General features: G+C 46.2%; 1 protein-coding gene across 2 annotated transcripts; it reads left to right on the forward strand.

Annotated features, from left to right (window-relative positions):
• The first annotated feature begins 16 nt into the window (after positions 1-16).
• RBP2 (retinol binding protein 2) lies at positions 17-27977 on the forward strand. Of its 2 annotated transcripts, none has more exons than XM_036267122.1 (5): positions 17-308; positions 6387-6508; positions 19429-19607; positions 26141-26242; positions 27796-27977. In XM_036267122.1, the coding sequence occupies exons 2-5, from the start codon at positions 6436-6438 to the stop codon at positions 27844-27846; spliced, it is 405 nt and encodes a 134-aa protein (XP_036123015.1). In that variant the 5' UTR covers positions 17-308; positions 6387-6435; the 3' UTR covers positions 27847-27977. The 2 variants fall into 2 exon arrangements, with proteins under 2 accessions (XP_036123015.1, XP_036123017.1); XM_036267124.1 differs by having other exon boundaries at positions 17-304.

A 27977-nucleotide genomic window follows, 5' to 3' on the forward strand; every position in this document is an offset into this window, starting at 1 on the left:
CTGAAGGAACTCCAGGTTCCTGTCTGCCTGAGTATCCAGGTGAAACAAATCTGACGGAATATCTTCTTCCCATAACAAGCACAGTTGGTTAGACCAGAAGTGCAAGTTGCAGGCAGGGGAAGGACTGGGTCCTGAAGCGAAGCTGAGTCAGCATCCAGCTGATGCCATCTGCCTGCTGAAAAACCCCGTCTTGCCTCACAAGAAGACGAGCGGCTGAGCTGGGCAGGCCTGGGTCTGAGAAGCTGCCTGGCTCTGGGGAACCAGTGAGGAGCCTGCTGCTGGCAGTCAGATGCTCCTAAGGACTGTAGGTAAACGCCGGGGATCTCTGCTGTGCTTGCTCTTCACTGAATGATTTCTCTCACACCCAAGCTTCTTGAGGGACCCACACCATCACTTTTTAGTGTGGTCTCCAGAGAGGTTCTTACAACCTAGAAAGATTGTTTAATGACTGATGGGTTTCCCCAGTCTTAAGAATGATCCAAGGGATTCCACAGAGTTACACAAGTAACTTCAGAAGTGGAGACACCCAGGCAGCTGAGAAAATGGAACATTCAGGTATGTGTGTGTTAGTGCGAGTGGAGAGTTAAGGGGCCCTGGGACAGAACTTTTGAAATTGGGGCTCTGCTGGCAATTCTAAGTTAGGTGGTCGCTCTTGAATGGAAGATGTAGGGGACAATAGGGCTGAGTTGTTGATTGACAATTGCCATCTTTCACCCGCCATCCCTCACTTTTTGCCTCCAGAACTCCCCACCCATGCCCCCATCTTCTATACACACAGATCTGAGAACAAACATGCTGAAGCTGTGTTTTGTTGAGGACAAGGCGAGCACTCGCTAGGAGCTCAATCTACAGTCCCGTCCCATGGCCACCACCTTGGGATGAACACATGCTGTGTGCCAGGGACTCTGCTAAGAGCTCTATGCTTATTGCCTGTCATTGTTACAATGACCCTGAGACTCAAAGGGTGAAAGTAAGAGTCCAGGGGACCCACTGCTGGGAAGTAGTGACACCTGGTTTCAAAACTTGATGTGGCCAATCCAAAACTTTTTAAAAGATTTTATTTCTTCTCTCCATTGGCTTCCTCCTCTATTTCTATTGCTCTCTAATAGAAGTTCTCAAATTGTGCTCTTGACCCAGCAGCAGCATCACCACTTGGAACCTATTAGAAATGTAAATTCTTGGGCCCTACCCCAGACCCATTGAATCAGAAAGTCGAGGGTAGTGCCCAACAATCTGTGTTTTAAGAAGCCCCCAGATGAATCTGACACCTGCTAAAGTTCGAGAACCACTGCTCTAGAGGTTCCTCTTACGTTTTAAGGTAATATTTAAGCTTATGTTTCTTACAAACATCTATTCTACTCAGTTGCTAATTAAAGCCTCTTGAGTACACGTTTACTTCATGTCCGTTTGCTAATTCTCATGTGGGTATAATATGGGATTTTAGTTTGAGTTGATACTAAATTTTCTTTGTATAAACAATCATGAATAAATACATGAATAAAAAAATTGTATTCCTTTTTTATTAAAGTATAACTTATATACAGTGAAAAGAAACAGGTATCAGTTGTAGAGTGTGAACTTTGACAACAGTCACACAACCACCATCTCAACTATAGAATATTTCCATCCTTCCTCCCCAAGAAATTTCCCTTGTGACCTTTCCTATCCCCCCTTTCTCTCCCTATACCCTCCAAATCACTGATCTATTTTACATCACTGTAGATTAGTTTTGTTTGGGGTTTTTTTTCTAAAGTTTCATATTAATGGAAGCATGCAATATGTGATCTTTTGTGTCAGGTTGATTGCCCTCAGCATAATGTCATTGGATTCATTTCTGTTGTAATGTGCATAAGGAGGTTGTTCCTTTATACTGTTCGGTAGTATTCCATTGTGTAAATATACCAGTTTATTTCTCTATTAACTTGTTGATGGATGTTTGTATCATTTCCAGTTTGGGGCTATTATATATGCAAATACTTTAGTTTTTAAACCCATCATATTTTAATGAAGTTGGATGGGTTTAAAATTGTTATTCAAAGTATTTTCTCTCATCGTTGCAAGACATTGCTCCATTGTCGTCTTCCATCAGTTATTATAAAGACTGATATCAATCTGATTATTGTATTGCTTCTTTTTTTTAAATGTCTGAGTTATTTTATTTCCCCCGAACTCCTCTCCTCTTTGGTAACCATCAGCTTGTTCTGTATATCTATGGATCTGTTTCTATTTTGTTTTGTTATTTGTCTTTCTCTATCTGACTTAGTTCACTTAGCATAATACCCTATAGTTCCATCGATGTTTTTGCAAATGGCAAGAGTTCATTCTTTTTTTTAATTGCTGAGTAATATTCCATTGCATATATGTACCACATCTTTATCCATTCATCTACTGATAGACATCTAGGTTGCTTTCATATCTTGGATATTACTAGAAATTCTGCAATGAACAGAGAAGTACATATATCTTTTCAAATTGATATTTTTGTCTTCTTCAGATAAATCCCCAGAAATGAAATTGCTAGATTATATGGCAGCTCTATTTTTAATTTTTTGAGGAACCTCAATACTACTGTTTTTCATAGGGGCTGCACTAATTTACAGTCCCACGAACAGTGTATGAGGGGTTTGTTTTTTTTCTCTGCATTCTCACCAGCACTTATTTGTTGATTTATTGATGATAGCCATTCTAACAGGTGTGAGGTGATATTTCACTGTGATTTTAATTTGCATTTCCCTGATGGTTAATGATGGTAATCATCTTTTCCTGTGTCTTTGGCCACCTGTATATGTCATCTTGGGAGAAATATCTTTTCAGGTCGTCTGTTCAATTTTGAATTGGATTATTTTTAGATGTTTGGTTGTATGAGTTTCTTATATATCTTGAATATCTACCCTTTGTCAGATGTGTCACATTTAGTAAGTTGTGTTTTCATTCAGTTGATGGTTTTCCTCACTGTACAAAAACTTTTTAGTTTGATATAGTCTCATTTATTAATTTTTTTCTTTTGTTTCCCTTGCCCAAGGAAACATATCCAAAAAGATATTGCTAAGTAATATTCCTGTATGTGAGTGTGTGTGTGTGTGTTTGATGTCAAAGAATTTACTGCCTATGTTTTCTTCTAGGAGTTTATGGTTTTAGATCTCCATTTTGAGCTTATTTTTGTGTATAATCTTAAAAAGTAGTTTAATTTTTTTTGCATGTATGTTGTTTTCCCAACACAATTTATTGAAGAGACTGTCTTTACTCCATTGTATATCCTGGCATCCTTTGTTATAGATTAATTGACCATATAAGCAAGGTTTTAGTTTTGGGCCCTTTTATATTCCATTGATCTATATAACTGTTTTTATGCCAATACCATACTGTTTTGATAATTGTAGTTTTATAGTAGAGTTTTATATGAGGGAGCATGATACCTCCCACTTTGTTCTTTTTCAAGATTTCTTTTGCTATGTGGGGTCTTTTATGGGTTTGGATAAATTTTAGGATAAATTTTAGATAATTCTGAGAAGAATGTCATTGATGTTTTAATAAGATTTTATTAAATCTGTATATTGCTTTAGGTAATAAAGACATCTTAACAATATTAATCCTTCCAATCTATGAGCAGGGTGTATTGTTTCATTTATTTGTATCTTCTTCAATTTCTTTCTCTAATGTCTTATAGTTTTCAGAGTATAGGACTTTCACCTCTTTGGTTAAATTCATTCCTAGGTATTTTATGCTTTCTGATGCAATTGTAAATAACACTGTTTTGTGTTGTTTCTTTATAGGTAATTTGTATGATTTATTTTGTTTCCTCTGGATGATTTTATTTTATTTTATTTATTTATTTATTTATTTTTTTTTTTATCCTCACCCGAGGCTATTTTTCCATTTTTTGTACAGATAGAGTGGGAGGGAGAGAGAGAGAGAAACATCGACATGAAGGGACACATCGAGTGGCTGCCACCCGCACGACCAACCAGGGCTGGGGACAAACCGCAACCGAGGTACATGCCCTTAGTGGGAACCGAACCCGGGTCTCTCTGTACCGCAGGCCGATGCTCTAACCGCTGAGCCAAACCGGCCAGGGCTCCTCTGGAAGATTTTAGAATTTTATTTTTATTTTGATGTTCTGAATTTCCATCAGTGTGTTCTTATTACATACATTGAGGTATATATCTTGGATCTACATTCCAGTTTACTAATTCTTTCTCCAGCTGTGTTTAAACCATCTACTACCTTTTAATTTTAATGACATTTAATTTTAATGACTATATTTTTAAATTTCTACAACTACTCTCTGGTTATTTTTAAATCCAGATTTTTTTAAAAATCACTTTATTTTTTTCCATGTTTTTAAGTGATTTTGGTTTCCTTTACTCATTTTAAACACACTTATTTTATAATTTGTATCTGATCTTTTTTTTTTTATCTGAAGCTCTTGGAAATCTAATTTGTATGTTTCTGCTGATGTTTGCTTTAGACGTATTATTTTCATGTGTGTTTTACAATTTGGAGTTATGAAATCACATTTGTCATAGCTTTATTACAGGAAATTCTGATTGGCATCATTCAAAGGTGTGTCCCTCCAGACAGTTCTAACATTTACTTTTTAGCAGTATATAAGTATTGCAAGCTCATAACTTTATTTATATTAATATTTTGGCTAGCAGGAAGCATAAATTCAAACCCCAAACCAGAGTTAGAACAGGGCAGAACTGCATTCTAACTCACATAGATCCCAGGTCAAATAGTCAAACATTCTGGTTGTCTCTGGGCAGCTTTGGCTATTTCACACACTCATGGAGAAGTAGTTCCTACAGTATTTTTGGCTTTATGCAAGCATCTCAACTTCAACTTTCTGCTTCACACAGCGTGACTAACCCTCCATGCCCATTAAAATCCAAGTCCCTGACTTACTGCAATTAGCAACCCCAATTTTGGCCCCAACCCCTTCTGCTACCAGGCCAGTTTTTTGTATGCTTTCTTGCAAGAGAAGCCTATAGGGACCTCAGCTGGGGTGGGAGGAGCTGTGTGGAGGCCCTTGAATCTGAACCTGGGAGGGAATACCTACTTCTCCAACCCAGGAGACTGAGTGCTCAACCTCCAGCAGCTACTACTGGACCTTGAAACCCAAGGCTCCCTTTCTGTCCACTTCTGCTGCTTTCCTCATATTCCATTTGCGTGGAAGTTGTCCTTTATTCCCCTCTTCCCTTTATCCTACATTGGCCTTGTGACAGCAACTGGGCCATTTTTTTTTTTACTGTGTGTCTTCCAGAGTCCAGTATATTTACTGAAAAAATATTGTGCTATTTTACATCCCCTAAACCACACACAGACAGAACCAGTTGCTTGATTTCATAGCACAAGAATATATATGTTAGAGCCCCAAAGTGTCAATCAAAACTGCCTTTGCTTTGGGGTACTCATGGTACTATCTCAGGCCACAACTCCATTTTTCAGAGTGTAGGTCCCCTGATCAGGTCCCATCTCTCCGAACCATGTGGCAAAGCAGTAAATCAGTCCATTTTCTAACCCACTGGGACAGTCAGTTTCAAGAACAGCCCTGAACCAAGAGTCTTTAGCCAAATATCAGTTGGTCAGGGTGAACTTCAGCTTGTTCCTGGGATCCTGAAGCAGAGTCCCACTGCCCCTCTGCCTGCCATCGGCCTCTCCCCAGGTCCTCCTTGCTTTCAGCAGATTCAACCTCCTGGAACATACTTTTCTTGAGTAACCCTGCTGTCTAGAGGCCCTTGGGGAAGCAAGAGAAAGTCAGGCTCCCAGGTCAAACTCTAACCCTTCCAAGCTGACTTTAGCACACTGTTAAAGAAAGAGCTTTGGAGCCAGTAGGCCTGGGTTTGAATCCCAGCTCAGCCACTTACCAGTTGCTATTAGGCCTGTGATTTAACCTCTTGGGTCTGTTCTCATCTGTGACATGAAGGTGGCTAAACATAACTCAGAGCTCTTGAGAGATAAAACAAGATGAAGAATGTGCACTGGCCAGCACAGAGCAGAGCAGAGCTCCACAGTTGTGAGTTCTCATCTTGGCTTCATCAGTCAGACCGGAAGTGCTGCTATGTGGCTGACAGACTCCAGGTTTGAGGCCTAGGAGCTGGTGGCCTGTAGTGCATGTGGGGTGGGTACAGGGCCAGGGGCTCTGTGGGAGCCCAGACAAAAGTGAGCTGCCCCAAGGCTATGTATATGGTGGCAGTCACTAGGACACCCAGCTTGGCCAGACCAGGACTTTGAGCATGGGTTACCTGTAGTCCTTCTGAACTTTGCAAAGGAAAGGAAAGTTCCTTTGGGCTGTGCTTTTCACCTTTGAACCTGTTATCTTCAAAGCCACAAATCTAATCCATCAGGCTATAAAAGCGACTCATTTCAAAACGTTCTCCCTGCAGCCTGCTCCTAGACATCCACCACCACCCACGGTGACCAGAGGCTACCACCATGACGAGAGACCTGAATGGAACCTGGGAGATGGAGTCTAATGACAACTTTGAAGGCTACATGAAGGCCCTGGGTAAGGGGGTGGCTGGGGGTGGAAGAGGGAAGGCAACTTCGGAAGGACTGTGGTCTGGCCCTCCAGACAGGGCCACTGTGGTGTTCTACAGACCTGAGAGCAAGCCTCACCCCTCGCTTACAAGCCGTGTCATATCGGGGAGGTCATCCAAATTCCCTGAGGCTGAGATTCCTCATCTGCAAGTTGGGAATAGTAGTAAATGAGATTATGTCTAGAATGTCCTTCGCGTAGTATCTGGCACACAGACAAGATACAATGAATAGAGGATACTCATACGCAGTCACATAGCCACATGCACAGGCACGTATGCATAGAAGAGTAAAGCCGAACTTGAGAGGATAACTCAGTGGCTCCCCTGCCTTGTGACTGCCATCTCTTAGATAAGCAGCTGGACTGATATTACCTACAAATGACTTTGCCCTTTTGTCAGTGCCGTAGTGGGGAAGCAGACTAGGAGTGACCAACAAATCTTTCCGCCTGGAGAAAATCAAACCCACAGCAGGTTCGGAAAGGCTTTGGTCATATAGATCCAACAGGTAGTACTGCTTATCTGACTTCCATGGCAGGGGCTTAACTGACGTGTGTCCTGAGTTGACTCTCTTGTGGGGCTCATGGAAAGCACTGGAAACCAGAGGAGCGGGGCCCACAGAGGGGAGCTCACTGCTGGGCAGCTCTCGTGGTCCAGGCGCTGAGCAGGAGCTTTGGCTGCCTGTCATGATCCTGCAGCAGCCTCCTGAGCCCCTGGCCAGCGTTAGCTGTCTCCTCCACATAGGGCGTTCCTGGCTGGAACTTACCCGTGCAAAACACAAGAAAAATGGCTGTGGGTGGGGCCGGAGGCCCACTGATTTGGATATGGTGATGGGAAATCAATTCAAGAAGGGGTATCATAGGTTTTGCTGTGCAGTTAACTTCTAGTTTAATGAATATTTCCACTGTGTCAGTGAACAAGGAAGGGGTGACATGTTCGCCAGTTTAAAGGGACTGGGACTTTCTTCATATACTTTAACCATGTTTCCAACACTAGATAGCTCTTTTCCTCCTGGCTATCAGAATTTTACCTCAGTATACTTGTAAGACGAAGGAGAAGGCAAAAATCCTAATCCTATTGCGCCTGTTTTTATTGCCCTGCATGAGCAATAGAAATTTAATTCTGATTCTCTCTGTGGGTAAATAATGGTCTGGAGTTTAGCTCAGAGAATTCTCAACAAGACCATAAGAGGAGGAAAGCAAACTAGTTAAACCCCAAATGTGGATGTGTTTAATGCCTCCGTTTGCCAGCTGCTGACAGCCCACAGTGTCACAGGGCCCCGGGAAGTTGCTCCGGCTGAAGTCCATGATGCCCTTGCAGAAATGCGTCAGCTGGAGATCCCTCTCACCTGCCCAGGGGTCACGAGCAGAGGGATGGGCAGGCACTGGCAGATCTGCACGATTTCCTCCACACCTGCCCTGCAAACAACCCGGCAGATCTGTGCCGCTTCCTCCACACCCACCCTGCAAGGCAGTGATTGTTTTCCCAACATTGACAAGTCAATGGAGCTTGACTTCCCTGCCCTTTTGAGCATGAGGCCCTTGGCATTTGGGGAGAACACATGTGGAGATCTCAGCAAATACCAGATATGTAAATACCATTAAGTATAACTCCATTTTCTGCCAAAGAAGCATACTTTCCTAGATTGAATCCCCAGCACCAGGGCGTTGGTTTCCTCTGCTGGCCTGGTTGCCCATTCAGTAGGGAAGGAGAGACTCCCCGTGACTCACTCCACACACCAGCCTGTCCAGCTGCCAGCCACACAGAGTGACGTGTCATGACAACCTTTGGGTTTGCCCCAAATTATCAAAGTCATTAACTGTTCAAAGGGCGAGTGCCAAGGGTCAATAGTACCTCCTCTCCTGCCTTCTTAGACACCTGGTGTTTCTTGAGGCCCTAGATTCTCTTATGACAGCAGGAAAAGCAGCTGATAAACTCATTTACCCTGAGAAATATATCATGTCCTGAGGTCCTCCTTCCTCCTGGGTCAGGGAATCAGACAGCTGGGGGAGTGGTCTTCAATGGAAAGAGGAACCCAACAAGAGAAGATCTGGAAATGAGGTCCAGTGCTATGACAACATGGGAGGGGAGCCCATTCACTGCCAGGCATGAGGCCAGTCCCGCACAGGAAATCATTTGACTTCCCTATGAAAGCTGTAGTGGCCACTCCTGGCAGCCAGGTCTGTGCCACCTGAGGCCACGTGAAGCCCCGACTCTGTTCTCAAGGTGCTCAGACTGGTACAGACAGTCACAGTATAGCTGTGCACAGATGGTGTTCCTGTTTTATACTACAGTGTGACAAATCACCCCCAAAATTTGTGTCTTGAAGCAATGCCAATCATTTTCTTATGACCTCACATACTTGTGGGGGCTGACTGGGCTCACCCAGGTCGTTCTCACTCGAGGCTCTCGTTCAGCTGCAGTTGGACAGTGGCTGGGGCTCGAGCTGTCTCAAAGGCTTCCTCATCTCTGTGCCTGGCCGTTGGTGACAGCCGGAGCTGAGACTGTCAATATGTCCATGTGGTGTCCCTGTGTGGCTTGGGTTTCCTCCCAGCATGCTAGCTGTGTCCACAGGGAGAGGACTCAGCAGCTAAATGGCCTTTTATGACTCAGGCTCAGAAATCGCATAGCATCACTTATATTGTGTTCTATTGGTTGAGCCCACCCCCATTCAAGGGACGGGTATGCAGGCTGCACACTCAGGAGGAGGAATGTCAAATCACATTGAAAGAATGGCATGTAGGACCTGGCCAGCTTTCTCAGTGGTCAGAGCATCAGCCTGTGGACCAAAGAGTCACAGGTTTGATTCCCAGTCAAGGGCACAGTACCTTAGTTGTGGGTTCAATCTCTGGCCCAGTCGGGGTCACCTGGGAGGCAATTAACTGTGTGGCTCTCTCACATCGATGTTTCTTTCTCTCCCTCCCTCCCTCCCCCATCCCACTCTATCTAAAAAAATCAATGGAAAAATATTTTCACGTGAGGATTAAAAAAAAAAAGTATGGCACGTAGGAGGAGAAGTAGTATAACCTGACCCAGATGGGACAGTGGGTGGTCCCAGCCCTTGGGCCTGAAAGTGCTATAGTAACAACAGAACAGGGGTGACCAGGAATGTGTGCAGGGTGGTGGCGGAGGGAGCAACAGTACACAGATCACTGACGACTTCCCAAGTGCTTCTGGGTGGGGTTTTGAAGGAAGAAGAGGCGCGCTCCACTCAGACACAGTCAGGCAGGCCCTGTGGCCTGTGCAGGGGCTGGGCCAGAGCGAACTGGTGTAGGCAGGGAACAGAGGAGTTATACCCGAGGGAGAAGCTCAAGGGGGAGATGAAGGAGGCAGGAAAGGCGACAGGGGTGGATCCCGAAGGAGCTCTGCCGTCACATCGGATGGCGCCCTGCAAGGAGCAGGCAGGAGGAGAAGCCAGAGCGCCCCCTCTGACAGCCAGCTGGGGGGCGGAGGTCAGCAGAGACCCCCCCGAGCACTGAAGAGGGAGTGATGGCTGGAAGGTGATGAGAACAGTTCCAGAAGGAGGGCGGGGGAGGTCCAGGGTGGGAAATGGGCTAGATTTTATGACAAGGTGAGGAAAAGGCAGGAACACAGCTTAGAAAATGAAACACAGTCATGTAACTTCAATCAAGAAGATGGGGGACACATAACAGGTGTATGTCCCAAACATGCTCAATGAATGTTAAATTTAGACACCTTTTAGGACATCTTTATTCCATGAATTGTAAATATTAGGAAAAATCCAGTTCTTCTCTTAATTCACAAAAGAAGATGAATAAAGAGACCATCTTTGCATTTAAATTAACACACACAGACTTGAGAGAGCAGTGGCCACTGCAGGAGTCCTAGTGGGTCTCTGGAAAATTCCACCAGGAAGGAGTTAACTTTAGAGGCTGAAGTCAGGCAGCCCTCCCCAGAGTGATCTCTGCCAGGAAATACTTCCTGAATACCTACAATATTCAAATCCATCTTGACTCTTAGGAGCTACAGTCTAGCATCAGACATGAGCATGTATATGAATAATTTTCATGTTGTGATAAGCATTGTGCTAGAGTTCCATATGCATTATTTTATTGAACTAGTTGAGTTTTCAACAAATGTACTGAGCACCTGTAACACACCAGGAAGTCCTCTCGGCATTGGCAATATGGTGGTAACCCAGGCAACAAGTTCCCTGCCTTTGTGGAGGTACATGCTAGTAGGAGAGAGAGAGAGTAAATGGTTTAACACAGCAATTTTCCACTGTTTTGCTGCAAGGATTTTTCAAATATGCAATACCTGACTATTTAGTCAGGGGCACTGACCTCTTTCCCCTTGGACTGTCAAATTAAAAAATGACAACAGCCCTGGCCGGTTTGGCTCAGCGGTTAGAGCGTTGGCCTGCGGTCCTGAGAGACCCGGGTTCGGTTCCCGCTAAGGGCGTGTACCTCAGTTGCAGTTTGTCCCCGGCCCTGGTCGGTTGTGTGGGTGGCAGCCACTCGATGTGTTCCTTTCACATTGATGTTTCTCTCTCTCTCTCTGTTCCTCTCTCTCTCTCCCACTCTACCTGAACAAAAAATGGAAAAATGTCCTCGGGTGAGGATAAAAAAAAAAAAAAAAAAAAATGACAACAGCCCTGGCCGGTTTTGCTCAGCGGTTAGTGCATCAGCCCGCAAACCAGAAAGTCCCGGATTCGGTTCCCTCTAAGGCAGTGGTTCTCAACCTTCCTGATGCCGTGACCCTTTAATCCAGTTCCTCAAGTTGATGTGGGCGTATCTGCACCCGAGCGGTGTCTCGGTTCCTAAGACCATCGGAAAATGTGTTTTTCGATGGTCTTAGGCGACCCTTGTGAAAGGGTCATTTAACCCCCAAAGGGGTCGCGACCCACAGGTTGAGAACCACTGCCTAAGGGCACATACTTCAGTTGCGGTTTGTCCCCGGCCCTGGTTGGGGTCGTGTGGGTGGCAGCCACTTGATGTGTCTCTTTCACGTTGATGTTTCTCTCTCTCTCTTCCTCACTCTCTCCCTCCCACTCTATCTGAAGGTAAATGCAAACAAATAATAATAATAAAATAATAATAAATACAAAAATGACAACAACCAACACAATTGGTCATGTCGCATAATAAGGTTGTGTCTGATTGGTTAATTCTTGTTACCAGAAATCCTTATATGCAGGAATAGACACCTGATTTTTTTAAATAGTCACTTTGGAGCAAAAAGGGTAAGTAATTACTAATATTATTATTTTTTTGTAAACCAATAAAAACTATACCTTTTTTTGTCAGATCGGCAAAAAAATATATATTTCTTGGTGTGCTGCAGAAATTTAGTGATTAATTTTTGTGAGCCATGAGATGAAAAAGATTGAAAATCACTGGTTTAAGATGATTTTAGGTGGTGGTAAGTGCTTTAAAGCAAATAAGAAGGAATGATCGGTGGAGGATGCGGGGGGTCAGGGAAGGCTGTCTGAGGAGGTGACACGGAAGCCAAGGCGTGAATGCTGAGAAGTGTTACTCCGGGCACAGGCAACAGCACGTGCAAAGGCTCTGGGTGTGTTCGAGAACCACACGATGGCTGGTGTGTTGGGAGCATGGTGAACAGGCCACCGAGGAAAGTCAGGCCTTACGATGGGAAGACATAATCTATCTCATGTATGTTCTTGAAGGATCACTGTGGCTACAGTATGAAGAATGAATCATCGGAGGGCAAGGCCAGAAGCAGAGATGCCCATTAGCAGGCTGTTGTGTTGTGCAGGCAAGAAACGATGGTGCCATGGGTCGGTGTATACTTTGGAAATAAAGCTGACAGGGCTGGCAGGTGAATATGAAGCAAGAGGAAGTGAAGACCGCCCCCAGGCTTAGGCCTGAATATCTGGAAAGGTGGTGATTCCATTGGCTGAAAGGGGGAAGACGTAAGGAAGAGTGAGTTTTGACAGAGGTGCTGGGCAGGGGAAATGCATTCAGAATTCTGTTTTGCATATGTTGGGTAAAGATGCCCATTACACAACCAAGTGGAGTACTGAAACTGGCACATTGGTAGAAGATCCAGAGCAGAGCACAGTCAGAGAAGATGGAGGAACGCTTCCCACCCAGTGAGGGGAAGAATCTGAAGCCGGGGGGGGGGGGGGGGGGGGGGGGGCTTGCCTAGAGCCCCTGCACTGGGAAATGGTGGAGCATAGGCAGGGCCCAGTCTAACTGATTCTAACACGAAAGCTCTTTCCACAGCACTGTCCTAGGTGGCGGTACTGAGCACAGGTGGGGGCAGGGGCTTCATTCTGAGCAAAGTGTGTCGGATGGGACACCCAAAGCACACAGGCAGGATCCTTAGAAGCACTGCAGGAGAGCCACTGCCTAAGTAAAGAGAAACAAGTGAGTGAGTGAATGAGTGGGAGGAAAGAAAGGAACAGAGGGAGGAAAAGAGGGAGGGAGGGAAGGAAGAGAGAAAGGAAAGAAGGAAAGAAAGAATGTCTAATGACCCAAGGAGGAGTTAGCGTCACAAAACGTGGACTCCTGCTGGTGCTCAGAAGTCCATGAGGTCATACACCTGGCCAAAGTTTTTACAAACGTGAACCACATGGTTGGTACCTGGTTGCATGTTCCAACAGGGAAAGTGCTGGGGGTGGAAGAAGGCCAGGCGAAGGCAGGTGTGGCCCCTTCCTTGGATGTGCTGGCAGCTCCTCCACCCTGACCCTTCCGGGTGCAGAGTGCTAGACCAACGGTGAGGAAGTGGAATGGTGCAAGGGGAACAGAGTCACCCCAAGGACTCCAGCCTGCTTCTGCTGGCCAGAGAAATTTTGAAACCTACCTGTAGATGTCCTTGAGGAGTGAGAGGAGGAAGCAGAGAGTGGGCCAGGCCAATACCTCTCTAAAAGTGTTATCCAGAGAAGAAAATAGCATGGAAAAACTGAGAGGGCTCCTCCGCGCTACTTCTCACAGTCGCTTAAAAGTGCTGATGTTTGAGAATCAAGGAGTCTAGGTTTGAAGCCCATCAAAGGTGCACTTGGAGCGGGTCTCAGATTTCATGTGATGAATATGTGTGCATCTCTGCTCTTCAATTTACAAAGAGCACCTGCCCTTTTAGCCTGCAACTTTAGCTTTTTTCACAAGCACATTACAAAGCATCTTAACGTTGAGTAGCACACTCATATTTCAACTTTATGGCTTACATTGTTCAAAATGCAGTTATGAAAAGTATGCTTTTAATAAAGTCACTTCAGCGTTGTTTTTTTCCTTCTGCAGCAGCTGCAAGCTATATATATTATTCAGAAATAGCTCACCTTTGGACCTTTCCCTCTGAGAAGGAAATTCATTTCACCTGGCTATAAATCAGGCTCAGAGCTACCTTTAATCCAGAAAAGCAGATAAAACATACTTGATAACCCTGGTGTTAAAACACCACATCAGGAAAATAATTTTCTCTGCAAAGGACAAAGAGGAAGCGTTTTCGTAACCTGGGTGCGCGCACGTGTGTGTTCCGCAGCTGCAGGCACACCTTTTCCTTTTGATTAGAAACACCAGGCATCCGCCCGCCCGCCGCACCTGCGGCTGCCTCCTCGAGTGGAGCAGAGGTGGTCTGATCACCTGGCCTGTGCAAACGCCAAAGAGCCGCCAAGAGGCCACGCCACTCTCTAGTCCGGAGAAGTGGGCTTGATCCCATTTGCATAGAGGCCCTAATAAGATTCCCCCTCCATACTGGTCAAAAAGATTGACTAGGGATGGTGTTGACAGGACACACCAGTTTTCTCAGCAATAGGCATTTTACGTTGCGATCTACCTTTCTAAGCAACCAAGGACAAGCACTGTTTTTGTTAGGAAAGCCTTAGCTGGGAATGACAAACACCACGTATTTGCACACACACTGTTGGGAGCTCCACCCCAGCTGAGTGACTCTGAACCCAGCCTTAAAGTCTCTGGGCCTTGCTGTCACGTCTGGGAGTAGTAGACTCGTTCTCTGAGGACCACTTCAGTTCTGAATGTCGGTCATTCCCGGTTCTTTCTGAGTAGTTTTGCGCAGGGGAGCCCTCTTCTTTGTTTCCTCTGGTTCATACATGACCTGTGGTTGGCTGATCGGTTGGTTGGTTCGTCCCCATCCCCTGACTCTGGCTCCAGCAGCAGGGTGAGCACAGGGTGGACCTTAGCGCAAAGGGCACAGCAGGAGTTGAAGCTGCTTCTACCCATTGGCCGACCATGGGGGGAGGAAGCTGATAAAGCGTCCATGTGACAGGCTGGGGCTCTGTGAGTGAGAGAGTGATCAGCCGCCATCCTGACTGTTCAGAGTTAGGGTCGGTGGACAGCACGGAGCGGCAGGTGTATAAATGGGACCCAGATATTTCCCTCCAGGCTGAAAGCCCATCTGGTTACTGTGTTTGACCTGAACAGGAGAGGCCAAGGCTGGGAGGCTGATGTACCTGCTGCACCCACAAGCCCCTTGGCACTGTGTGAAGCATTTTAAGTGAATCCTTACATTACATAACTGTGAAATGAGCCTTCTTTTCCCCATTTTACTGGGAGAGAACTGAGGTTCAGGAAGGGAGTGACGTCACTGAGGTTTCATAGCTGGGAAGTCAGGGCCAGGGTTAACACCCAGATCTGACCCCCATCCTCCTCTTTTATAGCGGTGGTTATAACCTTGCACATGCACAAAATCACTTGGACAGCTTGTAAAAATAAGCAAGGTCCAACCCCTTGTAAGTCTAGGGTGGGCCCCGGAATTTACATTTCTAAGAGGTCCCCAGGTACTGTGATGCTGCCAACCAAGGGAACTCACTTTGAAAACCGCTGTCCTAGAACATGGTCCTAGAATAATTTGTAGTATTTCTTGAGCATATACTTTGTGCCTAGCTCTGGGCCTGGTTCTATGGGGATACAAAGCAAGGAGAGCATTTTCCTGTCACCTAGCGGTGAGTCTTTGGAGGACAAAACAATCAACCCCATGAAAAATTCAGAGGGAAATACCAAGTTGTGTCTCCTGAGGAGAAAAACCGTACGGCCTGGATAGTAGGTGAGGATGGAGGCAAGAAAGAGCAGACCAGGCTGGAGAAGGCAAGGCTGGGCTGGGCCTCATGATTTGGAGAACTGGGAGCACAGGGGCGGGGATCCAGGGAGCAAACATACAGGGAGCACCTGGGAAAATGCAAGAGTCCAAGCCAGCCAGCTGGTGCCATCCGGGGACTTAGTGATGATGATGATGATAATGATGATGCCAGCAGCTACGATTTATGGGTCATTGCCACAAGCCACCAACCACTGGGCAGAGCTCTTCCCAAACACTGTCAAAGTTCATCCTCAAGTCACCTGATACAGTTAACAATAGCTCTGCTATGGCCGCTGCTCTCTGCTGCTTCTGGACCTGGACCCAAGTGTCCAGGCAGGACTGAAGTTGGACACATGGGCGTCACTGGCGCACTAGACTGTGTTCCCGGGGTAGGAGGGAAACATGAGTTGGAATGTGACATGTCAGCCCTCTGCCTGCTGCAAGTGCGTGTTTATACTGACTAGGTAGGGAAGACATTTCTTAGTGGCTTTTAGCAGTTTTAAGGAACAGTTCATTTTTAAGTCAGAAATCTTTGGTCCTCCGTCTTCTCGTCTTCTCCCTTCCAAACAGGCCAGGAAAGGAGACAAGCTAAACAGATGTTTCCATAACTACAGGCCCAAGTGACTGAGAGAAATGCCTCCGGAGGGGTTTTGTAGCTCTCTCTGCAGTGTGTCCCGTGGAACCCCTGGCCCGCTGGGGTCCCACCACCGAGCAGTTCTGCAGTCACGAAAGTCTGGGAAAGGCTGCGTCGTGTATCCTGCCGTGCACTGCAAAGCATCTCTCCTGGTTTGGAAGCTTCGTGAAGTTCTGGAGTTCAGAAACGAGCTTCTCTCCGTTTTCATTCCTCATTTCCCAAACTGAGTTGATCATGAGCTTTTATTTTTTTTGACCACCAAATGTAGTTTGAGTCTGAGCCCCACGGCAAGCATAGTGAGGCCCCAGGGCTCTGCGAAGCTGGCCGAGGTGCCTGGAGGTGCTCAGAGCACGAAGGGCAGCAGAGAGAGCCTTGGTCTCAGCCATGTCCTGTGCCTACAGGCTGTGTGGCTTGGACGTGCCCAGGTCCACAAGCCACAGAGCTGAAGCCAATCGAGTTGTCAGACAGCGTCCAGGGGCTAGAGTGTGACTTCTCCAACTCAGACTTTGTAGCGAGCCTTGGAGAGAGCGCACTCTGCCCTGGGGCACATGACTGTCCCAAATGGGGGTGGTCTCTTCGAGCTGGGTCCGAGAATCCTGGTGGCTTCAGGGCAAACACAAGGAGAGTCAGAGTGGCTGGTATCTTGGGGAGCCATGGGAAGTGCACAGACTGGGATGGTCTGACCTGACGAGATAGGCCAGCGCAGTGCTGGCCCGGGAGCCAGGCCATCCTGGGTTCAAGTCCCACCTCTATCGCTTCCTCACGGTGTAACCCAGCGCAAGTGACACAGCTTCTCTGAGCCAGTTTCCTCTTTAGTTAAATGCAGGTAATATATTATTCATCTCGTGGGTTTGTTGGGAGAATAAAATAAGAGAGGTTTCCCAAGGGAGGTTCACCCGGGGCTACCATTTCTGTTTGGTTCCAAGATGTGTCTTAATTACTCCCTCAAATATGACCAGATTACCTAACTCTCAGCTCCGATGTGCCCTCGGAAAACGAGTTCAGTCTTTGGCTTCCCTGGATCTCATCTTGGTCACCCAAGCTCAAAACCACTGTTTTCTCTTTCCATCTTGATCCTTCCATGGGTTCCTCCCCAGCACAGCCGTGATTGCTGTTTTAGCTGCGATCATTTAGGCAAGTCGCTTTGCTCTTTAGGCCTGCATGGCATCGCCCGTGACATGAGTAGATGGTTAAGTAGTAGTTTTTAGATTTTTTAAACCATGGAAATCTTTCTCCAAAAGGCTCTGCATGAGGACATCCAAAATCTAAATGTCTCCGGAGATTCTGGGTCTAGGGTAGGGCCCAGAAATCTGTGGTTTTTACCTTTGCCCAGGTGATCCAGAGGGGCAGCCAGTTTGGGGACTCCTCGGTGAATTCTTAGGCATGGCAGGTTCTCAACAAATAGTAGTGAACAGCAGTTGAGCAAGACACGGGCATTCATGCACCAGCTTGTGCCAATCTGAACCTAATTTCTCTTTTCAACTTAGGGTACAGCTATGTCATCTTTTTACCTCCTGGGCTGACTGACTACTTCAAATTATTTTTATGATAAAAGCTGACTTTGTATAATTTAGGGTCCAAAAGATCAGCCAGGGTCTTTCCAATGCAGATGCGATTCTGTCGTTATCCAAGCAGCCAGCTTGGGCTTCTCCTTGGTTAATTGGGAGAAGGGGAATGATAGTGACCAAAGAGGGATTCAGAAGGGAATTGGGCCAGAAAGGAAATGAGGAGAGATTGTGAGGGGAGTGATGCTTGGCCCCCATGGAAGGGCCGCGGAAGGGTGGGGGGTCAGCCAGAGGAGATATTCATTCTTCAAATTAACATGAGCTCCCTGAACTTTTGGGAACTGTTGGTCTGTCTCATGAACACAATCATATTTACACCCCCCCATCAGAAAGCACACAGTGTGAAGTTTAATCACCTACCTGTCCTAGAGATGGGGCTGGAAGTCTCAGAGAAACAGCACTCAATGAATCCGAAGTGTTCTTACCCTTGAGGTTATCCTTGGGATAAAATAGAACAGATCTTACTGGTTTTGAAATCCTCCAAGTGGACTTTCAAAAAAAATTAAAGATTTAGCTTGGTATCCAAAGTTATCTGCAGAATTTACAGGCATAAAGGTGGTCAGCTATGATTTGGCTAGAGACCAAGAGCTTAATGATGTTCATAGCGAGGATAGAGATTTAGCATTTCTGAAAGTATCCTCTGTTTCTAGGTTTATTCCACAAGATAGTGACTTTTTGGGTTGGGTGATGGTTTATGTATTAACCAGAGGTTAGCAAGGAGGTGAGCTCAGCACTTAGCTTCTTACTATAAAACGCAAAGCTTAGGAAATAAAACACTCCATTGGAGGGCATGCTCCCTTTTACTTCCTAATGGCCTCTAAGAGATGAGTAAGATTTCCTTTAAAATACCAAGACAAAGAAAAGCTGTAAATTAATAAATGCAGCAAAATCGTGATAACTGTCAAACCCAGGTGATGTGTATAAGGCTCCTTGAATTTTCCTCTCTACTTTTGTTTGCTTGAAATTTTTCATAATAAAAATGTGAGCAAATCTTTTCCTTAAAAACAAGACACATCTCTGAACAAGTGCTTATTACGTGTCTAGAGAATGCTGAGAGCTGTATGGGGCTGGCGCGTGAGGCAGAACAGCCTCGCTACGTAAGCCCCTGATCTGCTTTAGAAACGGACGTTTGTATGTATCCTTCCCCGCTGTGGGCAGTCACAGAATCCATCTTAACCTGTGATCTAAGCTGGTTGTTTTTAAACAGTCCTTTTTTTCTTTTAAATATGAAGTCTTATGTTCAGCAAACACTTAAAAAAAAAACACCAATATGTGAAATAATTAGAATAGAGCTGCTGTGGAGGAGAGAGAGAGAGAGAGAGAGAGAGAGAGAGAGAGAGAGAGAGAGAGAGTGTGTGTGTGTGTGTGTGTGTGTGTGTGAAGTGTGTGTGTACATGAATGCATATTGGAGGGTTGCAGCTCAGGCATGATCTCTGCTTGCTGCCTCCTCCTGCCTGCCATCAGGGCTCCTAAGGAGGCAAGAAAAACCCTAGAGTCCTGGGCAATTGACTGAGATGCCCAAATTGGTCATATGTAAGACAACTCTTGTTTCCCACTTAAGCAAAGAAATGTGGCCTGCCCAGATCTGTGTCTCTGATCTTGATTGCTTGGCCTTGTTAAAGAAATGAATGAGTCTGGCTGAGCACATCAGAACGTCCACAACTCCCTTTGCCAACAGATATCGATTTTGCCACCCGCAAGATTGCGGTGCGCCTGACTCAGACGAAGATCATCACTCAAGACGGTGATAACTTCAAGACGAAAACCAACAGCACGTTCCGCAACTATGACTTGGATTTCACTGTCGGAGTGGAGTTTGATGAGTACACCAAGGGCCTGGACAACCGGAATGTTAAGGTACGAAACTGGGGGGGCCTTTTTCACTCCTACACTCTGGAGGGGGTGGCTATTAGACTTCACAAAGAAAACATGACAGAAACAACCTGGAAAGGGGGGCCAGAATGGACAATACTTCTGGCGGTGAGCATCATTTCTTTTATGTAGAAAGAGGCAAGTAGGCTTCTGCACTGAGCTTATAAGCACAGGAGAGAGTAAAGCATGCTGGCCTCTCCCGGGTCTGACGCGGGCTGGCAGGCAAAGAGACGAGGGCAGGGTGGGGTATCATGGGGCGATTCAACCATGAGAGCTGAGCAGTGTAGCTTCAGCAGAGGGGCAGCCCTGCTCAGCACCAGCCACACATTTCCACAAGCACTGATGCCTCATGTGGATAGAGGTTTTTTCCTAAGAGATGTTGAGAATTCATGTGTTTTCAGATGAAGCATCTCCATTGTAGATGATTCCCACTGATTTACTTTTTCAAGGAAAAGGCAATGCAAAGCAAACAAAAATTCAGTATACTAAATGAAGTCAGGGTTTCTCCAAAACTAGTAACTTACAGAAATCTGGGGCAAATGTGTAGGTTCCGTGTCATAATCACCCTAACTCACAAGCCACAGTGGAGGAATCTCCATGCATCAGAAGGCCAGACTGCCAGTCGCTTAGATGGTTTGGGTACGGGTAGGATTCTGAAAGCGAGCAGACAGCCCTGAGTGTACCTGTTGGGAGGTATCTCAGAGCCCAGGGACTGGAGTGCAGAAGAGGCAGGCCCTCCCCCAGAGGAGCAGTTTATGAATGAGGCGGAGAGTGGGAGTAGCAGGGAGATGTGGGGTGGTGGTGGGAAGGCAGGGGTAACAGCAGGTTCCTCTCCTCTAGAGTCGCCACGTGGTATCACAGCCTAGTGACCGATTGTTGTGTTCACACTAAAATCTAGTGCACCTGACTTTCTAAATTCAATTACACCTGGTCAGTCCCCACAAATAGAATGAGGAGAAAGCCAATCTCAGTTGAATTTAAGGATTCTCCCACCCCAGCCTTTGCATCGTACAAGAACCCTGGTGGGTTACACAGTCTAGGAAAGGGTTTCTGGTTTGTCATTTAGCATGGTTGCTATTGGCCACTTACTGTTCATGCCCATGGAGTTTGTATAAGGGTGGACAAATTGAGGGTTCATAGCACCTACCACATCTGTGCCAATGCAGCCACCAGGACCTCTGCCCTGGCTCCCAAGCTGGGGAGGGGGGGGCTGGATATCCTTCCCCAGGTATCTGTTTGTACCCCCAGCAGAGGCCAGCCCCTTGGAGTGCCAAGAGAAAGCAGGACCCTCCACGACCCTTCCCCATTCACCATGAGCCCCGCTCCCCACAGAATCCCCCTTCTCTTGTACTTCGAGGAGCTCTTTCAAAGTTGGAGGTCTCAACTTCTCCCCAAAGCAAGGACCATGAGCTCTGGCACCTCTCCTGGGTTTGGAAGGAAAACTTGTCATCATTCTTTGCTCCTGACTTCCAAAGCCAAGAGAGCAGGATGCATTTTATTTCTCAGGTTGTCCTGTACCATTGATAATCTCAGCCATCACATCAAGGTTGAATTATAGTCAGTGCTCCTTGCTAAAGAAAAGTCGGAAATGAAAAGCACTTTGGAAATGCTCCCATCAGAGCAGACTTGACATAAGAGCCTGAGCTTCTGAGCCCGGGAACGGCCCCTTGTGAATTCCTACCTGAGAGACTGATGGATCAACAGGGCTTTTCTGAACTGTGTGGCTGGAAGGCCAATTCATCAGACACCAGAATTCATAGGAAAATCTGCTCAGAATTTTTGCATCACTCTGCTGTCCTAACCTAATCAGTTCAAAATGATTCATTTTCCCCGGTCTTGGCGTTTGGGGTTGAAAATAGGCCTGTTCTCTCTGACTTGTCCTTTTATCACCTTGGATGGTAGAGAATTCACTCTTCCTGAAATGAACCGGGTCCTTTCAGCCATTTCTGACTCTAAAGGAGTCCACCTGCTAGCACCCACTTTTCTTCTGCCTCTCTGCTTTTCGCTCTCCGTTTCCTCAGACCCCATCCTCCCCCGGGATCGGTTCACACTACAACATGGAGGAACTTGGAAAACGCTGTGCTAAGTGAGAGGAATCAGACACAAAAGGCCGCATGTCGTATGATTTATACAAAATGTCCAAAATGGGCAAATCCATATCAACAGAAAGTAGTTGCCAGGGGCAGAGGAAATGGGGAGTGAGGTGCAGGGTTTTTTGGGGGGTAATAAAAATGTTCTGGATTTAGACAGTGGTGATGGTTTTACAACCTTGTGAATATACTAAAAGTGACTGAATTAAACCCTTTAAAAGGGTGAATTTCGTCATATGTGAATTAGATCTCAACGTGAATAAAACAGGTCACTGGGGCAGGGAAAAGCAGATAAAGAAGATGGCAATTAGAGCCACAGAACCAATAATGTCTTTGCAATGTCTCCCGGGCAGAGGAGAAACAGCCTCCTCCGAGGGCCCCCACCTCAGGGATTGCCAGAGACAGGGAGGGGGCTGAAGGAATGAGTCTTACAGGGCCGAGGACACTGGGGAGGGTTTAAACATGTTGATAGTGCCCTTCCATACTCGAGTGTAATAAAGACCACCCGTACACGCTTCACCAGGAGTTACCTGTTGTTACCCTCTTGCCACGTGGGCTTTATCTTTTGCACATGCTCTCTCTATTCCATACATACTTTTTCTAAACAATCTTGTATTACCCCTAAATAATGCAGTGTCTATCTCCTAAGAATTAGGATATTCTCTTATATAACCATAGTATAGTTATCAACTTCTCTAAATACAACTCTGATACAGTACCCGTGTCTAATTGACCACAAGGGCTGTTTTTGATGATGTTAACAGTGGACACTGGGGTGGGCCCAGCTTCCTCCTCTAACTCACTGCAAGCGTGTCCTCTTCCTCCTCGTGGAATGCTCTTCCCTCCCGACCCCTGCTCAGAAGCAATGGTTTTCCTCACTTTCGTCCATCGCCTCAACCGCAATTGAGCCTCTTTTTTTTTAATCCTCACCAGAGGACATTTTTCCATTTTTTGTTCAGATAGAGTGGGAGGGAGGAGGAGAGAGAGAGAGAGAGAGAGAGAGAGAGAGAGAGAGAGAGAAAGAGAGAGAGAGAGTGAGAAAGAGAGAGAGAGAGTGAGAAAGAGAGAGAGAGAGAAACATCGACGCGAAAGGGACACATTGAGTGGCTGCCACCCGTATGACCAACCAGGGCCAGGGACAAACTGCAACTGAGGTACATGCCCTTAGCGGGAACTGAACCCAGGTCTCTCTGGACCGCAGGCTGATGCTCTAACCGCTGAGCCAAATCGGCCAGGGCGCAATTCAGCCTCTTTTAAAAGCCTCCTCTGGTCCAGGGATAAAGGACACCAACTAAGAGCAAATTGAATTGGAATTTTGGTTCATGTAACCATTTTCTTCTCTCTTCTTACTGTCTGTTGTATGTAGGAGTAAGGCTGTAATGTGTAGGTGTCACCATGATTCATTGATAACCAATTTACTTTAGGGTCAGGATAACTTTTCATCTTCCTGCTGAATATGAGTTATTAAAAGAAAATGTTAGGACAGGCCCTCATGCACCAACATTTTTCTCCTTTGTTCCTTTTACCAATTTTCAAAGCCCCTATTACATGTGAGGCCTGGGTCAGGACTTATTGATAAGTGATAAGTCAGACCCCTTTTCTACCCTCAAAGATCTCCCAGCCTCATGAGGAAGTAAGCAAGCAGATGGACAGTTACCATCCAGCGTCCGTATTGACAGGCATGTGTGCACTCCGGTGGTGCCATAGAAACTAAGGCAAGGAGCTGGGCCGGCTGAGACATCAAGAACTATTATCAAAGAAGAATACACATGCTCATTTATTCCTCCATTCGGGCTTACTTCAAGATGCCATTGGAACAAAATCTATCACAGGTGCATTCAACAGGCTTATCCAGCACCTCCTGTGCTCTGGTGACTGTGCCGAGTCATGGGGTGCAGAAGTGAACAGCTGACATGGCCTCTTCTTCCATGGAGCTTATTGTCTCTTAGGAGAGACAGACACTAATTCGGTCACCATGCGTTAGGTGTCCACGACATGGAAGGCAATATGGGTGGAGGGGATTAGAAGACAGGCCTTGCCTGAATAGGAGACGTCAGTCCTTTCTTACCTATTTGGGGGGCACTGTGTCCAAGACCAAAGATGGGTGATGACAAATATATATTCCTTTCCCATCTATTTGGAAGGAAACTCTGGAATAGCCCAGCCAGCATCTTCCTCCCAGAATACCCAGGAGAGCAACCTGTGAATTAAGCTTCTCCAAGACATTCTAATATGTGAGGTTTTAGAAAGCATGTAGAATCGTATTGTTAAATTAGTTTGGGGGACTATTAATACATGCAGATGGTTAAAAAGAATTTTAAAAGTAAAAAGTAAAATTTTCTTCCCACCCTTGCCCCTAGCCTCTTAGTTTCCTCCCCAGGGACAATCACTGTTTTTTTGTTGTTCATCCTCACCTCCAGATATTTTTTTTTTCCCATTGATTTTTAGAGAGAGTGGAAGGGAAGAAGGGAGGGGGAGAGAGAGAGAGAAACATGGATGTAAGAGAGACACTTAGATAGGTTGCCTCCCGCGCGAGCCCCGGCCAGGGCTGGGATGGAACCTGCAACCCAGATACGAGCCCTTGATCGGGAATCAAACCTGTGACCCTTCAGTGCAAGAGCCGATGCTCCAACCACAAGCCACACTGGCCAGCGTAGGGAATCACTATTAAAGGTTGTTGTACCTCCTTTCAGGGAACCTGTGCAAACACATGCAGGCATACACATCCCCATCTCGTTTCATGCACATGGCTCTGCTCCTGACTTTTTAAACATAACTATACACCTCGGAGACTGCTCTTCTCCATAAGTATAGAACTGCCTCCTCTTTCACGGGCTGCACAGCAGGCATGAACCACACCGTGTTTACCCAGCCACTCACTGACAGAACGTGTAAGGCTTCTGTCCTTTGCGGTAACAAACAATGCTGCAGTGTGTCGAGGAGGAATATGAGGAGGAATAAAACCGTACATACAACATATAATACGATCAAGGTCAAATACTATTTTATAAATAGCAAACAGATTGTACCAAAAAAATATATCTGAATGTGCAAGAACAGTGACTTAAAAAACATAGCTCAGTTTATCACCAACTGAGTTTACAAGATAGAAGAAAAGTAAACAGCTAGTCCTTAGCATAATATTGTTTCATAGAGGTGTAAATATGGTTTGCACATACTTGAAAGAAAACCAACTAGCATTAGGGTCATCCCCAAGGAAGGACAGCACCAATCCAAAGCCACTGCTGGGATGGGAACGACATCATCATCTCGGGAAGTGCATGTGCCAGCCTAACTCTGGCACAGAAGTGGGTGGCCCCGCACAACCACCTGTGGGTGGTACAGATTGTCCCATGCTAGGAAAGACAAAGGGGGGAACAGAGGAGGAGTTAGGGGAAGTATAATTTGTAAATATCTGCACAGGGGTTTGAGCCTCTTGGAGTTCGGTAGGTTTGTGTCTTCTCCAACCTGCTAGTCATTCAGCACAAGTTCTGCATCTCTGCTGCCACCTCTGTGATACTAACCAGTCAGGATTGCTGCCTGGAGGCAGCCCAGCACCAGCGGCAGGTCCACTGTCCTGGTTCTGGATGATGAGGCTGGTCCTGGAGCCATTTGCGTGGCCCTGTGAGTTAGGGAGCTCCCTGCCTTTATTACTGACCTACAGTGCACAGTCCTCACAATGTATTTCTGTAGGGAAAATTCCCAGGAGTCAAATTTCTAGTATACGTCATATTATATTTTGAAAGGTAGTATAAGATTAATAAGGATTGATATACCCACCCGCCGTGTAGGAGGGAGACTGCTTCTCTGCAGTGTTATCACTCCTTTGTCTTTGACTGTGAGATGAATTGTATCTAAATAAACAGCCTTCGTTTGCATTTCTCTTATTATGGGAGAAGTTGAATATCTTTTCATATGTTTAAAGCCATCTGCTAGAGTTGTGTTTTTCTTTTCTTGTAAGCTCTTGGTTGGTGTCCTTTGTTGAATGTCCTATTAGGTTAATGATCTTTTTTTATTGATTTATGGGAGCCCCTTATGTATAAGGGGACCAGGTCCTTTATCTGACAAGTGTCACAATTCTTTTCCCAGTTTGTTATTCATCTGTTGACTCTGAAGTATTTTCTCTTTCTAGAAAATTTACATGGTTATACAAATTCATCATCTTTTTCCCCTCTGATTTGGAATGCTATATTTACCATGGGATAAAATGGAAGAGTCGAATTATCTAAACGAGGACAGAACCAGCCATAGGAAGCCGGTGGGGCTGGAACAGCAGGTGCAGTGGCAGGTGGAAATGAGACGGGGAGGATCTCAGCCGAGGCTGAGGGCTCCGCCCAGGAACAGCGTCAGGACTGCAGCCGCAGGTTTACGTTCGTTCTGTCCCAATAAGACCACACAGTTGATTTGCTGGGGAACTTGTCGTTGCAGTCGCTCATCACCTGGGAAGGCGATGTCCTCGTGTGCGTGCAGAAGGGGGAGAAGGAGAACCGTGGCTGGAGGCAGTGGGTTGAAGGGGACAAGCTATACCTGGTAAGTCCCAGGGAATGCCCAGCTCCTTTCCACTGTGCTCCCACGAGCTGCCTGTTCATCTAGCCAGGTGCGTTGACAGGAAATCCGGCCCTGCCCTCCTCCCCTGAGCTCCAGCCACATGCGCGTGGTCACATAGTCAGAAAGCCACTCCTGTCTGGCTCAGGGGTCTCCAGGAAGAAATCTAGATGGCTGTTTCTGTGAATGGCTGCAATTAAAATGAAAGTTCAAAATGGTGAGTTAGGGAGCTGAGATCCATGGAGAAGTACAGGGAACCTGTTAAAGAGCAGCTTGTGAAATGTGAGCCACAAAATTAAGATGTCCCAAAAGAGGGTGGGACCAGGCCTCCCCGCAGTTATGTGAACCTGGAAGAAGAGGGGTTGGGGTGCAGGTGGAATGGACAAGGGGCTGCTGGGCCCATGGACTGCTTGTAGACCACAAGCTTTGGCCTCTCATCATAAGGTATGTCCACCTGATACCAAAATATTTTAGGTTGCTCAGTACTAGACAAGAGCAGCAGGTACCATTGCTAATATCCTTTCATTATATATGTGTAGATAGCTTAATTTTTCATTCTTCAATCTTCAAGGAGATTTATGGGTCCAATATTCAAACAGTGAAAAATCTCTTGCTCCTTCATGCATTCAGTCACTCATTTGTTAAATAAGTGGTTCATTCAACTAATGGCTCTTCATTCATTCATTCGTCTGTGGAGTCAGACGTACCTGTGGCAATGTCAGTGTTCAGGTCACCGTGGTGCCCTTCAGAGCCAGCCTTGTCTCACCTGAGGTCTTGATTTCAGAGGCAATGTCAACTGTTGATAAATGGGAGGCATTCGTGGTGTTTTCCATTGACCGTTTTCCCTACCTGCTCTGGTTTGAATGATGGATCTTTTTAATTGAAGTGCAATCCCCAATGATCCCTGTGGTTAAGACAATGGATTCATTGTCAGCTGCAATGATTTCATGGTGGTCCCCACACTCATGTTTTTCTCTCCTCCCCTAAAGGGGCATGAGTTCCAGATAAGGCTTGAGGGCTCCCTATGTCTGGATGAAAAACAGCATCTTGTCTGCAGCCCACACCTCTTCATTGCTTGGGCCACCACCAACTAATGCTCTAGTCTCTAGAGGCCAGAAAGCCCACGGGGTGGAGGGACACAGCTCACCAGCAAGCATCTCCCGAGGCCCTTGCCTTCCGAACACGTCTCCCCACCAGATCCTTCTCTTCGTCGTGGATTTTCTGCCTTGTATAAATTAGGCGATATTGCTTTAATCACGAAAGTAGGAGAAATCCCTCCCAGGAGGGTAATTTCTACAAATTTTTCATTTTTATAGTTGTTCAAGCTCAATTCAAGTGTCAAAATCAAATTACTGCTACCTGCCAGGCATGCCAGTTGATTGGGTCTGTGAGATGCACTTTGCCCAGAATAAGTGTCCTCTTTAGTACAGCATCCCCCACCCACCCACCCACCCAAATCACAGACACCAAGAGAACCAGCGACAGGGCAGGAGGAAGGCCTGGCTTGTTTGTCACTCACCCACTTTCTGATGTTACAGGAGCTGACATGCAGTGACCAGGTGTGTCGTCAAGTGTTCAAAAAGAAGTGATGGCTGTGAGGGGGCCTGCTCCACACTCCCAGGGAAGGGCTCTTTACTGGCTTTGAGAAGCAGCCCTGGGGACCCTCCTACTCCTGACTGAGCCTGTTAAGACATCTAGATGGTAATAAACAGAATGAATG

The sequence above is a fragment of the Molossus molossus genome, unplaced genomic scaffold (genome assembly GCF_014108415.1).
Source record: "Molossus molossus isolate mMolMol1 unplaced genomic scaffold, mMolMol1.p scaffold_m16_p_18, whole genome shotgun sequence".
In the NCBI taxonomy this organism is placed as follows: Eukaryota; Metazoa; Chordata; class Mammalia; order Chiroptera; family Molossidae; genus Molossus; species Molossus molossus.

Coding starts and splice junctions, on each gene's coding strand:
- RBP2 (XM_036267122.1), top strand. CDS start 6,436: ATGACGAGAGACCTGAATGGAACCTGGGAGATGGAGTCTAATGACAAC. Junction 19,608..26,140: donor TGGACAACCGGAATGTTAAG/GTACGAAACTGG, acceptor TTGTCGTTGCAG/TCGCTCATCACCTGGGAAGG. Junction 26,243..27,795: donor AAGGGGACAAGCTATACCTG/GTAAGTCCCAGG, acceptor CTGATGTTACAG/GAGCTGACATGCAGTGACCA.